Source organism: Erigeron canadensis, chromosome 7 (assembly GCF_010389155.1).
Source record: "Erigeron canadensis isolate Cc75 chromosome 7, C_canadensis_v1, whole genome shotgun sequence".
NCBI classification, from domain to species: domain Eukaryota; kingdom Viridiplantae; phylum Streptophyta; class Magnoliopsida; order Asterales; family Asteraceae; genus Erigeron; species Erigeron canadensis.
This window is the reverse complement of record NC_057767.1, coordinates 33808175-33823423: the sequence shown is the minus strand read 5'-3', so window position 1 is coordinate 33823423 and position 15249 is coordinate 33808175. Positions and strand designations below refer to the sequence as shown.

The 15249-nt window shown below is 31.9% G+C and overlaps 2 protein-coding genes across 2 annotated transcripts; both read left to right on the top strand.

The window, feature by feature from the left end:
• Positions 1 to 5379: 5379 nt before the first annotated feature.
• On the top strand, positions 5380 to 7587 carry LOC122607594 (60S ribosomal protein L14-2-like). Its single transcript, XM_043780602.1, has 5 exons — positions 5380 to 5490; positions 5611 to 5712; positions 6654 to 6783; positions 6861 to 6973; positions 7421 to 7587. The coding sequence occupies exons 1-5, from the start codon at positions 5488 to 5490 to the stop codon at positions 7475 to 7477; spliced, it is 405 nt and encodes a 134-aa protein (XP_043636537.1). The 5' UTR covers positions 5380 to 5487; the 3' UTR covers positions 7478 to 7587.
• Positions 7588 to 8990: 1403 nt separating this feature from the next.
• LOC122609583 (CRIB domain-containing protein RIC6-like) lies at positions 8991 to 10067 on the top strand. Its single transcript, XM_043782611.1, has 2 exons — positions 8991 to 9056; positions 9586 to 10067. Exons 1-2 carry the CDS (start codon positions 9020 to 9022, stop codon positions 9966 to 9968), a joined length of 420 nt encoding a protein of 139 aa, XP_043638546.1. The 5' UTR covers positions 8991 to 9019; the 3' UTR covers positions 9969 to 10067.
• Positions 10068 to 15249: the final 5182 nt, after the last annotated feature.

Sequence of the window (15249 nt, the reverse complement as noted above, 5' to 3'; positions counted from 1 at the left end):
GCGTGGTAACATCAGTTTTCCACCTGTTCAAGATTTTTATACCTATTTTATTTGTTACAAAAGGGTTGTGAATAAGTAACCGTAAGAAAATAATCCTTCAGTTTTAAGGATTCTTTTCAATATATGCCTTTAGTAAATACTGTACCGTGATACATAGAAGAGAAAATTACTATTTTGGTCCCTCAAGTTGACAAGATTTTCAGTTATTGTCTTTAGGTGAATTAGTTACAAAATAAACCCTGATGTTGGTCAAATTTTTCACTTTGCACTCCATGACTAACAACCGTCTATTAGGTTCGTTAAATGAGGGGCAAATTCGCCATTTCACCGTGATCTATTCTTCTTCTACTCCTCCTTCCACACTCATACACAAACCTAAATTCGTTAGGTTTTGCAAAAAGAGAAACTGTCACGGTGACCAGAAATTTTAAAAGTACGCTGGAAAAATTAAAATCTAGATTTATTTCTTGTTTTTTCGGATCAAAACACGAAATATGTTGTAATCGACTCAGAAATCAATTGCGCACGAACCTTAGCCAGAATAAATCCGATATAGACTTTGCCGGGAAAATTTTACTCATCTGTAAAACTAGTTTGAATCGAAAACAAAAGATAAAACAAAGCAATTGCACTTCTAATCCAACTAAATCTAGCCAAATCCGATCCCGATCCAAGCAATTCCGAATATGAAAACCCTTGTTTTCGATTTTGGATGTGTGTGTTGAATGTGTGTTTGTATGTGTTTCTGAGCGTGTGTGTGTGTGCACGCTCGATGTGTTTTTCCGTTGACATTTCTTTTTGCACCCGTCGTGATTTTCAAAATATGGGTTTGTGTTTAAGTTTTGGAAGAAGAATAAGATAGGACCATGGCAAAATGACAAATCTGCCCCTCACTTAACGGACCTAATAGACGGTTGTTAGTCACAGAGTGAAAAGTAAAAAAATTGACCAACTTCAGAGTTTTTTCTGTAACTAATTACTTAACGGAAATAATTGAAAATCCCGAGAACTTGAGGAACCAAAAGTTTAATTTTTGTTTCGATCTATTTAGGGGGCAGGGACGAGGGGTGATAGGGAACGAAAGTGTAACGAAGGAGTGAATATAATTTGAGATTTCTAAAATTTAAAAAACTGAAATAAAAAATAAAAAAATGTTTTTCCATTTTTCAATGAAAAGTATAAAAAATAATAATTTTTGACTCTTTGGAAAAAAAAATTGAAAACTATAATTTGACCATCTTTTATGTTTTTCGTATTTTTTGAAAACAAGAATGAAAAAAAAAAAAGAAACTTTCCTTTTCATAGATGTACTGTTATATGTTGACAATCTATTGCATGATGCCGACCATACATTGGTATGTTTGCACTTATGAAAGGCATGGCAACATTTTAACTGGAGCGCTGAAAATTATTCTAGTGTTACTCTTGTAAAGTGCGCGGTTCATTATAAACATTAAACATATCGATAATATAAATGTCAGTGTAATAACTTCCAACTTATGTCATTGTACTTTCTATTATAGCTTAGTAGTTGAACATCGGCTTTACGTGTTGTAGGTTTTAAGTTTGAGACATGAAAAAGACATTTAAAAGAATTTCACTGATAAATTATTCCTCCAATAAAACATGTTTAAATCCTGCAGAAGAGACAAAGTTTTATCCCAACTAAATGTTGAGATAATCTAGTAATGAATCTTGAAAATGTGATAAGTAACATTCTCGGTTACCTAAATAGCTTTTTTTTTAAGAAATTATTTTTAAAATTTTTGTAGGTATTTTGTAAAATTAAATGGGAAAAGGGATGAGATGGTTCACATCTAAGTGTTTTTCATTTTCTTTTCTAGTCACTTAAAAGATGTTTACTTAGTGAGGTTTGAACTTTAAACTGACCTCGGGAAGGACTAAGGCACCTTGGTTGTTTATGTAATGATGTCCATTGTTTTATTTTTTCCAAATTTGCTTGTCCATGTAAACCAATACTTTTTTAATTTTATTATTGAGATTGAGATAAAAGATGGAAATGAATAAAAGGATGAAATCTCAGTGATATCGGTACCATGTGACCATTTAAACCCACATATGAAGTTGTAAATCACATGTTCGAAACTTGTCAAAATCAAGTGGCGAAACTATATCTTTTGGTTTTTATGTGAGATTGGTGTTTTTACCGAGCATAAATTTTATGCACTGTTATCATATTAATGCAAATTTAAACGTCTAATCATCCTTTCATCGTTGTATAAATATATTGTTATTTTCTTTTAATTCTATATGCATTAATATATCTTTATACACATTTTTTAAATCATTTACTAAGTATAACTTTTTCTATTTGTATCCGACTTGATCACATCCAATAAAAACTTATTTTGTTAATTGTATTTATTTAAAAAGAAAAAACTTGTTTTGACTTTTAACGACAGTATGTCAATATGAGATACCGAAAGATGTATGGTTTTTATTATTATTATTTTTTTTAGTGAAAGAGTAATGGATTAGTTAAATTAACAATCATATTGTTCAATAGAAAATGAAACTAGTATCTTTAGTGGTGAATTGCAAAATAAATATGTATGTTTGGGGTTTTTCTATTTGTAACCCTCGTATAAATTACGGAACTATGTTGTTTCTAAAAATATATTGAAAATTATTTACTGTTTATTAATTTTTAATTTAAAAATCATTTAATTTGTGTAAAATAAAACGATACTACTATTATGTGCCCATTAGTCATATGATAACAATAGTATTAACTATGTTTATGTAAAGAAAGATATGAAAGTGAATTAATTACTATCATATGTCTAATGGACACATAATATATAGTAAATCCCATTTTTTAAAAAATGTGTTTTCATTTTTATGGAAAAATATAATTAATTAAGTGGTTGATTTACCTTTACACTCTTGCTGGGAGTTATATGTGTAATAATTCGGTACATGAGATCAAATGGTTCCAATTAATCTACCGTTTTTTTATAGTTAATTAGTAAGTTGTTTTTCAAGAACTCAAGCTAGAGAAATCCTATAATCCGTATTTTTTTTATAAAGAAAATATGGATGTGATGTCACAAATATATCAAAATTCAAAGGTGGTTTAAGCAAACGATTAATATTAAGTACCATTATTTCACGTTAAACTGGCTAAGTTTTTTATGTATGGACAATTCATTAATTTCACGTTTTAGGGTTATTCATATGATTTTTACGATTTCTATCGCGCTAATAAATGCATGATCTTGCACACTTTATGCGAACTTAACTCCTTTATCGACTAATCACGATATCCATCGTTTTTTGGTTGCCCGAGCACCTCATCGACCATACACTTGTCATCATCGGACCTGAACTCGTTTGTTGTCTCGTCCTGTCTCCTCCAAACCATCTATTCGTGACCTTAGTCTACTTGCATTTGTATTTAAGACTAATTGCTTAGTCCATGTTTACATTTTTCCTTACATAACAAAATATGGAAGCTAACCACCAAGTAGCATGCTATGTTTGCAATAAAATATGCAAAGACCATGACACATTAATAGAGCACTTGGACATCCATCTACGAGCTACATACAACCATACGCTTCAAAGAGGTACACAACCCTGCCTCGCCGATCTCTTTCCTGATCCACTACGACTAATGCTTGCTCCACCGAGTCAGCCACCATTATCCGTCGAACTCACATTGGCTTCTGGGGTCTATCAGGCTCTTACTGGACCAATAAAGCACGATGACCATAATTATAAAGAAAGTCAAGAAGAAAATGAGGTTGTCACTTCACTTAGTTTGGGTCGATCTTCTAAGTGATTTTCCCTTTGTCATGAATCATGATAGCAAATATAATGTTTATGGTGTGTGATATCAATGTTGTATAATGTATTGGATCATTATTTTCATACAATAAAACTTCTCTTTTTCTGCCCATTAGAGTTCATCTCAATATAAATAAAAAGGAGCTTGTATAAATTAAAGTATTTAACTAATCAATCACAATGTTTAATTTTAATTAAATCACAATTTATCCTAAAATAATAATTTCTTCTTCAAATGGTTTTACAAAATTAGACTTTTCCATCTTAAAAAACTTACTATAAATTAATAATTAAATATAAATTATTTTAATTTCTTTACATAAAACTGGACTTTCCTAATACTCATTTTTAAGATTCTACCAAAGCATCGCTATTACTACCATTGTCATCACCATTTTTCATTGTCACTGTCTATTGCCACCATCTAAAACGCCCAAGTTTTAATAAACAATGTTTTCTTTTTTCTATCCCACATCCGTATTTTTGATTGTTTACTGCCGTCTACATCATTCAACCCTAACTCTAAACTATTGTTAGTATTATCTTTTTTCCCACAATACCAACTATATTACACGCTTTCAAGGTCAATTTAAATTTACTGTATCGTTAGGATTCGAGTACAAATTGTTATACCTCAACGAATTGAACATGTTATTTTTCTTATGTAAATTTTTCAAAATAAGTGTGTATGAAGTTGCAATGGAAACCTATATCTATATTTATACTACCTTATAAACCATTTATTTCATCCAAACTCTTAAAAAGAACTGATAAACTCATATTATCCCTCTATTTGATTTATTAATATAAATATTTATACTTAATATACATATAATACCGTTAATGAAATTATTTTCAATATGCATCCTCCAATCATTAAAGAGAATACACTGTCCTCTTTATATCAATCGCTTTTATACTAATAATCATGCCACTACCACCACCCATCTCTGCCACGACATCCAACGTCATCGCCACTGCTGCCACCACCATCCGTCACCGCTGCCATCATGCCGCATCGTGCGGATACATATATCTAATACTATGTTATAAATCATTCTCCTTTTTTCAGTTTAAGAAAAGATGATTTGAAATACCGAAAATACCCCTATTCTTTATTGACTAATTTAAATATCTTTATCTAATATACCTATAATAACTTTAAATCTCAACCACTAACTTTTTCTCTCTCCTCAAATTTCAACCACTTATTCTTTTCTCTCACATCCATAAATCATTTTATCCACTATTTCATTTAAAATCTTTTATCTCAAAAATCGTATATCAATAAATTATAAAAATTGTATGGGTGTTCTTAAAATTTCATGCTCTTTCATTATAAATGTCATTCGATATACTTTCGACGAATTTTTAAATCCAAAGGCCCGTACGACTAAGGCATTTGACTATCATACTTTATGTTTTGATCTATTACCCCACCGTCTCACTGCCACAACACACGCGGACACTCTCGTACTAATTAAATAAACAAAGTGCTTCACTTGGGCTGGCTCATATACGTATACATACACATATATTTACTAGTGTAAAGCAAAACCCAAAGCCATTGGGCCAATAACAGCCCTTTATTATATAAACCCTTTCTCCTACTCAAACCCTAAGCTTTCCTTCATCTTCATCGCTACCGCCTGACATTTTTCATCAGAGATCTCCAAAATGGTAATAACCATCTTTAATCTACTCTCTCTCTCTCTCTCTCTATATATATATATATATGTATATATACACATATATATGTATGTATCTGTATATATAAATTCTGGGTTTTTGTTATTGTAGCCGTTCAAAAGATATGTTGAGATAGGAAGAATTGCTCTGGTCAACTATGGCAAAGATTATGGAAAGCTTGTTGTCATTGTTGATGTTATTGATCAAAATAGGGTATGCCCATTATTTATTTTTTAATAAAGTTTTATATTGATGTTTAGCTGGTTGTGCATTTTGTGTACTTTTAATCTAAGACTTGAGTCAACGTATGATGTTTGTGAATATTTTTTAGTATGATTATGTGTGTTTTTTGTTGATCTATGTTTATAAGGATAAAAGCTTTAGAATTTATACAGATGCATAGAGCATAGATACAATATTATTGAACAATAGCTTATATATAAAGATTATATGTTTATTTTAGAGGCTTATATGAGCTTTTTTAGTTTAGTTTCTAGGTTAAGAAGATATAAAACTTAACTTTATAAGCTCTTAAAGTTGAGTGTATTGGCTTTCATTCAATTTTCTATGGCTTTCTTGTTTTATGAGCTAATAAGCTCACTTTTTTGGCTATAGTCTTATTGGCTTTTGAGCTTGTTGCTTATTTTAGGTTGATAACCCAAGAATTTGGAAAATATTAGCTTATTGTCTTTTTGATTAAAAAGGAAAAGAAATGAGCTAATAGTGATTAAATGAAAAATATCATCTTTTGTTTTGTTTCGGGATCTGGGGTATATTATGAAATTAGAAAATTGTAGGAGTTGCAGCCGCAGATTGTTTTTTTGCTCTGTATCTGGTAAACTATGCTACATGGATACGATTTGTTACCTTATTGAGCTGTATGTTAATCGATACTCATGTTTGTTTTCTGCTCATAGTCGTGATGTTTGTAAGACAATGTTGTTCTTTTTACTGATTTTCTTCTGTTTCTGTATTAAATGTTTATAGTTGAATTGGCAGTTACATAGATGTTTATTCTACTAAGTAACAACGATTTGTGATTTACCTTTTGTTAATGCTTTTGAGTTTTGAACTAGAATTTACTCATTTAGTGTCTAATATTCAGTTTTCTTGCATCAATTATGTTTTTAAGCTGCTCTTTCTGTGGTTGATAGGCATTGGTTGATTGGCCTGACATGGTAAGGAGTCAAATGAACTTCAAAAGACTCACCCTTACTGACATCAAGATTGACATTAAAAGAGTTCCAAACAAGAAGACCCTCATTGCTGCTTTGGAAGCTGCGGGTAAGTGTTAATGATTTTATCGTATATTTGTAAGTTTTGTGAATGTTTAGTAACCATAAATTTCATAATATGCTCAGATGTCAAGAATAAGTGGGAGAGCAGTTCATGGGGAAGAAAGCTTATTGTTCAGAAGAAGAGAGCCTCACTTAATGACTTCGATAGGTTCAAGATTATGTTGGCCAAGATAAAGGTAAGACCTGTTCCACGTTTGTTTAGTTGTATAGTGCTTTACCAAGTCTGGATAGATAATTACCTAAATCAGATTTGTTTTTATCAATTCATGAGCTTAATTTAATGATTTTAGAAAACACTATCTACTCTTTTTTTATTAGTAGTACATGTACCTAACACCGATAAAAAGATGGGCTATGAAATTGGCTGTCTGGTTTGGGATTTGAGTGTTTGATTTTGAAGCCAGTTGAAAGATGCAGGGCACTGACGATGATCAACCAAATACCCCTCTTTTTTATTCGATCTTTCTGAAATCTTCAATTAAGGCATCTAATCTGATGAATAAGATTACAAACTGTGTTACCCGTTTAGAAATAGAATGTTATGAATGGATGTTCTCAAATCTAAGGGTCACATATTTTTGTGATTGTTCTCATTGCATGCACTGTTATTTTGGATATTGCAGAAAGCCGGAGTTGTAAAGCAAGAACTAGCTAAGCTTAAGAAGGAGACCACAGCATGATATGGTCAAGTTATCAAGATTTTGGTTTAGTTTATTTGAATGTTGATGAACTATCTGTTGCTTTTGCTTTCGAGTACAATGAGATTATTAAATGGAATTTTGTTTCATTATTTGACTTCCAGTTTGTGCTTTAATATTAGGATTTATGTTTACATTTGTGTGGGAGATCAATGAATACCGCCATACCGGAAGTTCTGTTTCTTAGAATTATTTTTTCCTACGAAAAAGTAGTAAGTTCATAAAAACTTGTACTTTTTCTCTTTCTGGAATTTGGTCATATTTCCAATCGATAGTTTACACGAAAGACTCAAAATTGATAGATTAAATGTATAGTCTGTGCTCTTGTTTTAAAATGATTATATACTTTCCCATAGCTGTAAGCCTATAATTTGTAATTTGTGAATCTGTATAGATTCTCAATAGAGCATGAACGGGCAGATTGTCACACTTTCATCTTCAACAAAGTTCGCTTTTCTGTTACCTTTCTTATGCATACACTGTGTCAAGAGTCCCCAATTTGTTTGTTTGAAAGAATTTGTATGATTATGACTTTATGAGCCATAGCTCTTTTCCAAAATATTGATCCGAAAGTAACATAATCGGTCATTTGTATAGAAAGGTTTAAGAACATCATGTATAATGACGCATTTGATACTGTCGTCAACTGATTATTGGTGCTAACCATTGCACAAACAGCTAAATTTCATCTACATTGTTGAAACTTTAAAGTGTTTCAATCCCGTCATCCCTTTCTATTCTTCTTTCTTCGTCAAAAGCGAGCCATGTAATGAAAAGCACAACCATATCCATAGATGAACAGAGTACAAATTATGGAAAGCCTTTGTTTTTGTCTCTAAATTTAGTCAACTATTTTGAATGGGTATAAATAGAAACAAAACATGAAGTTTTATGCCTTATGCATGTTATGCATACACTTTTAACTATCAATTTCTTCCTATTCTTTCTCTGTTTCATCCCTCTCCTTTGTGTATTCTGTTCCCCTCAATTTTTTTCATTCTTTAATTTTCTTACATTGTTATAAAAAATATCTTCTTTCCAAGATTTATCCGAGGTCTTGAACATTTTTATGGGGTCAGTTGCGTGATGCCGTGACCCCATTAAAATCGACAACAAAAGCTCCTTTGATTCGATTATGGGCACCAAAGTAAAAGGCCTTATTAGAGGCATCAAAAAACAGATTTTTGGTTAGTAAATCTCTCTAAATTTCATTCATTAAGAGTTGAAATAAATGATTATCTTCATTTTGTAGATCATTTATGCCAATAGAGTTGATGTTTTTGTGGGTGCAGATGAAGAAAAGGAACAAGAAATAACGATTGGTGCCCCGACAGATGTGAAGCATGTGGCACATATTGGCTGTGATGGTCCTGCTGCCGAATCTCCTAGCTGGGTATGTTTATCAAATTGTATAATTTAGATGAAATCGATGACTTGTTTGTTTTATGGGTCTTTTTTTAATATGGTATGCAGATGAAGGGCTTTGATACGAGTCAATCTGGAACATTGGACAAGACCGGAGACATGGTAGAGACTCCTGAGGTCAATCGAGTTTCTGAAGGTTTCATTAATTCGTGTTCTTGATGTTTTGACTGTTTTGAAAAATACTCATATCTCATTATGTGTTGCCTTTCAGATTTAATTCTAAAACTCTCTGAAATCCTTAGGGGTGACAGTTTCAACATATGGGTTATGGGTAGAGGCAGAGAGATGGGCCGATTTGGTAGTGGTTCAAAAAACATCTCATTTTGTGGTACAAGTCGAACGGGTCTGGTTGGGTTGGCCCAAAGATGTTTTTGAGAAGTTTTATATAAGAGGTTGATGAAATATAAGTGTTAAACAATCTTATTACCCAATTAATTCATTTTTATAAAAAGATTTATGAGCTTTCATTTGATAAATATGCACCCCCAGAAAATTTCAGGTACAATTTATTTAGTTATTCCAAGTCAACCTATTTGTTTAAAGGGAAGTCTTAAGTCTTAACTATAAAGGGAAAGGGTCAAAAGTTGCCTAAAATAGTGAATGTTTAAAGTTAGATGTAAAATTGACCTTCATTTGTCTTGACTCATTACCTCTGATTTTTGCAGATTCAAGTAACAGGAAAGCTCGAAAAGATGATTCAAGCCATAGACATAGTCGAAGTGTGGAAACATCAAGAGACATTCCATTGCTACCAAGATCAACTAAAAACCGCCATCGTTCAATGGATAACACCATGGCCACTGAGTCATTAAGTAAGGACTCGTCATCAAGTAAAAGCAGACATACAAGAAGACACCGAAGGGGATCAAGGCGTTCCAAAGATCAAAATACAGGGGATGATGCAAAAAGTGACATCCCAAAAAGGTCCTCACGACGTAGTAGGAAATCAAAGGAGGAATCGTCAGGTGAAGGGTCAACTAGGTCGTCAACCAAGTCAATAGGAGATGAGTCAGAACTTGGGTCTGAACTTGGATCGGATATAGTATAACGATCAATGTAGAGGGAGAGGACGTGTAACTAGAGGAGCGAGGAAAGACAAAGAGTTGATACAGATCGAGTGATGTGAAGTTTGGTTTGTTCCTTGAATAGCAGCTAATGTTCCTTGAATAGCAGCTAATGATCACCGAAATTTGGAAACAAATGACCTTTTTTGAGCATTTTTACTAGAACGAAATGGGGGTGATAAAATGAACGAATTGAATATTAAGTTCGAACCATAAAATTACAGATACGTACCAACGAGGCCAATATGACATGTAGTTATAATTTGGGACCATAATAGAATGCCGTTCAAAAAAAAAAAATCAGTTTAATTATGAAAATTTTAGTCGAGGCCGATCGATAATAATGTATAAAGGGCAAAAGTGTAATGTCAAAACTTATCAAACCAAAACCGGCCAATAAAACACACCACGTGTACATGTTAAAAGTTTCTTAAACTTAAACTAGGAAGGTTTAATGAGCCCCGCTTGCAGGCTTCAATTATTATGTTTGTGTTGGTTGTTAACGTGGTTTTTTATGGTATGTATTAATCCAAAGATCTCACACGCAGATAGTTCCAAAGTTTATCAGTAAGTAGCTATTAATATCAGGACGGTGTATAGGGAGGTCATGATGTAAACAACGTTACCGTCTTTAGTAGAGAGGTTGCCCACGCTTCAACATAAAGTAGAAAAGGAATTTCAGCCCTTGCAAGGAGTATAAATTGAAATATTGACCTTTGTCCCCAAATTTAAAAGTTTGCAATATTTAGTGTTGCAAAAGTCTTAGTTATCGTGATTGAAAATTGTTGTTGATGTGGTTTTAACACCAAAACCACATTATCATAGATATGTTTGCTAAAAATGCTAAAAATCCGAGGCCACTCTAACATAGATATATTTACTAAATGTTTGACATATCAAATAGGTACATATTAAAAACAATGCAATAAACACATCAAAACAATAATAAAATCAACCAAAAAAAAAAAAACTACAAAACTCGAAACTTATTTCTACTAAAGAATCTACTAAAAGGTTTGAGATGTCAAATATGTAAATTTTTAAAGTGATGCAATGACGATTAAAATCATTAAATATGTAGACATTATATATATAACGATCCTAAAGTGAACTACTACAGTGGCGGCTCCAACTGGCTCATTTGGCTTCTAACTGGTTTAGTTAGGTAGGTTGAAATGACATTTTTGTCCCTTTATCCCCCAACTGACTTTCTCCATTCTTTGATCCTTTCTCTGGCTCTCTCCAACTCAATCATCTTCTTTTTCTTCATCACCTAAACCCCAATTCTTCATCAGCCACCTCCTCAAATACCACTGCTGCTGACAACCACTAACTCCGTCGGCTGTCATCGGAAAAAACAACGGTGACCGGAAAAAATCGTAATCGCTTCACAATTCCCATCAAACACTCAAATACCACTGCTGCTGACAACCACTAACTCCGTCGGCCGTCATCAGAAAAAACAACGGTGACCGGAAAAAGCCATACTTCATAATCGCCATCAAACACTCAAATACCACTGCTGCTGACAACCACTAACTCCGCTGGCCTTCATCGGAAAAAACAACGGTGACCGGAAAAAACCGTAATCACTTCACAATCGCCATCAAACAAGCAACAAATAAGATGTATAAAATAAAGATGAAGAAGAATGTGGTGGTGGTGTGTCAACAGTCGTGTTTGGTGGTCGGAAAATGCGAGGTGAACGGGAAAAAAAAAAGAAAAGGAAAAGAAGAAAAAGAAAGAAGATCAAAAGTGGGAGATCTATTATTTGAAGACGATTTTCGTCTCCCTGATTTCAAATTCAAAGAAATATAGATGGAAAAAAGTGCAAATGGTTTTTTTTGGGGGGATCTTTACTGATAAAAAAAGATGTATGATATGGTAGTATGTAACAGATATTAAAAATATAGACGTGGAAGTGAGGGTATAGTGGTATACAATACGTGTTTGGTTAACACTTTGATAGTTTTACATGTTTCTCAATTCTCATATACACAGGTGGCATATAAATGGATAGGTGGATAGTATGTTGCCATTTCCAATAATTTCTGGTAATGTTATTAGAATTTAAAGTCACAAGTACCTACAACTTTACATGGATACATTTTTTTTAATAAAATCTTTCACTACTTTATACTTTCTGAATTTGACATAAAATAAAAAAAAGTTACATATAAAGTCTAAACAACTTTCAAACAATTAAACTTCATATTAAAGTAAAACAAAATAAATAAATTAGATAATGTAATAATATTGATGTTAATATAAAAAACATAAGTCAATGCCATATAATGTGTTATGTATATGGATTGTTATGGCGTGCAAAAACTTTACGAGAAACACGCAAAAGTTAGACCCCGGGCAACACCGAGAGAATTCAACTAGTTTAGAAACAATACAAAACTTGCCAAGTGCACTAGCTAAGTGCACTATCAACCAAAAAAAACTAGCTAAGTGCAGTATCAACCAAAAAAAAAAAACTATAAAACTCGATGCCGTTATATCATACGTATGTTTACTAAAGAGTCTACTAAAAAGTTTGATATATCAAATATTTAAAGTAATGCAATAACGACGAAAATAAATATGTAGACATTTAGAAGCAATAAATAAAGGCGGGTTCAAAACGAAAGAAAAAAAGGAAAAATATTTTTTTTGTTCACGAAATCGCATTATTGACATAATTTTGAAAAAATTGACAAAAGCCTTAGACTATTTGGAGCAAGACTTTCCGTTGAAGCCCCACCTAAGGGCGTCTCGTGACACGTGGCAGCCTAGTCATTAGAGGACGTTCCATAATTTTTGTAAGAGCAAGGCTTCCTATATTAAAGCCCCTCAAGGGACCCACAATATATATAATTCAATATTTTTAATTAAATAAAACTTTAATTGTTGTGTTGTCATATCCTTAGTGGACAATAATATGTCATCACGTGAACTAAAAGCTTGTTGCAGTGATTCTCTATTCAACGCGTGTCTCTTGTATCAAGTTGTCAATTTGTGGGTCCTACCTGTGGGTAAGGCACGCCTATTTTGCTCCGTCCCAAATTTCACGCCATCCCATAATTTTTTACCAATAACGTTCCTTGGGCCAATATTCATAACGTACCATAGCTTTTCAAGGCATTTCGGAGCTAAAAAATGGAAAAGAAACGCTTTGCTCCGTTGAGCCTTAACCTCGGGCATTGCCAACGTAATATTCTATCTGTAATTCTGTATAACCTCTATAGTCTTACCTATTAACTTATTATGTAAATATAAGTAAAATAAAAAATAATTCAAAATCGTCAGTAACCGCCACAAACAAACCCATTACTTATAATTACAAAATAGTCCCTACACTTTAAACGCTTGACAAATTAAACCCTGTGCATGTTAACAATCTTGATTGAAATTTCTATTTAGCATGCAAAAATTATGAAAACCCACAATTAACTCCGCAATCAATATTATATCTTCTGAAAAATTCCATCTTTTAGCATCAATCTTTTCTCAATTTTACATCAAAATGGCCGATCAACAAGATGTTCAAGATGATGATCTTAACAAACCCATTCCAAGAATATCGTAAGTTAACTTACTAATTAATTAAGCCATATACATCCCTTTTTATTAATTTGAATAATGAATTACTTTGTGCTTAATTACTAATTAATCTTTAACAAATTTTTCTTTTAGATTGAATCTACTCTGGATTATTTGAAGATCAAAGGCTTTAAAGATTCACATGATACTTTTAAAGTTGATATATTGAAGCCCAAGAATGACCATCGAAGAATAAAAGGTATATATTTTATATTTATTATTTTATTTTTTCATAAAATGGATCAGTGGGTGGTTTTTCTTGTAATGATGATTTGAAGAGTTATATATATATATATATATAATATAATAATGTTATGATGATTTGAAGAGTTTTTAGTATTAATTTTCTTGATGTTCGTTATAGTTATAAGTGGACTTTTACAAACTCAATGGGAGTCCTAGTAACATTCTTTCTTTGATATATGATTAATTAGTAATATATATATATATATATATATATATATATGATGATTCCATTTTATTCTTTGGTTTAAATATTGTTTTGTTTTTTTTATTTATAGCCTGGATCAGTATATCCACAGCTATTTGATCAGCCAGAATTTTAATGATACATCAAACGTCTTCTCTAAAGAGGCAGACGTGGAAATAGGCTCAATTCCACAAGCAGGTACACATATAATACTCACTGATACATATTATGGGCTAGCTCTATCAAATGTACATAATGTACAAACATTGGTCAGAAAAGATATAAAAAAAGTGGTTTTTTGGAATCGGTAGATGTATACAATATTGTTAGATGGAATCGATAAATAAAAATCGTGTGTTGTTAGACAAATTAAAATTAATATAACTTAATAAAAAATAAGTAAGAAAAGGTTATGCTAATCATAAGTTTGGTGAATTGTCTATACTATTTAAAAGATGTGTGGCTTTTTAACGGAATAGTAAGATGCTTTGTCTATTTTGGTGAATTGTCTTTCGTTTTTAGAAAATCTATTGTGCACAATGTTCTAGGTAAGAGAATTGACATTGAAGAAACCAAACCACCAAAGTGGTCCATTCTAAAGAACCCGTAAACCGAAAAAAGTATACATGCAATCAACTAAAGCCGAAAACATTATACATGCAACCATTTCAAACATATAGTACGGACATTTAAACCCTCCTTTATATTCAAAAGTTAGAAAATCATTGTGACAATTAGGTGGATCTTGATATTTTAGTTGTTAAAACCAAAATGTAGAGAGATTATATGGTGTCGTAATATCTAATTTTTTTATTATTACTTTTTTTTTTTAATCAGTGTTCACTATATGAGTAAAACATTTAATAAAAGAGTTGCCTCATATCATTTGTCAAATTATAGACAGAGGCCAACATTGCAATTTATAAACAAAATATTTAACAAAAGAAAAAAAAAAACATTATATAGATAAATATACCATCCATTTGGCATCCATCATTTATTAGCCAGATAGACAAAGATCGTTTGTAAATTGTAGGTTTTGTTTCAATTATACTACATTGAGTTTCAATAGCTAATATATCAAATATAAGAAGTTCGTAATAGCAAAAAGACATTAAACCAAACATTTGGCTGATATCTTATAACCAAAGTATAAACGGCCTCCTACAATATTGCGTAGGTTATTGGATGGTCCATCATTAGTCACGGAACCTGCAGTCTATAGAAATGTGAGAAACACACTATTT

Coding starts and splice junctions, on each gene's coding strand:
- LOC122607594 (XM_043780602.1), top strand. Junction 5,713..6,653: donor ATGTTATTGATCAAAATAGG/GTATGCCCATTA, acceptor TGTGGTTGATAG/GCATTGGTTGATTGGCCTGA. Junction 6,974..7,420: donor TTATGTTGGCCAAGATAAAG/GTAAGACCTGTT, acceptor TGGATATTGCAG/AAAGCCGGAGTTGTAAAGCA.
- LOC122609583 (XM_043782611.1), top strand. CDS start 9,020: ATGGTAGAGACTCCTGAGGTCAATCGAGTTTCTGAAG. Junction 9,057..9,585: donor GGTCAATCGAGTTTCTGAAG/GTTTCATTAATT, acceptor TGATTTTTGCAG/ATTCAAGTAACAGGAAAGCT.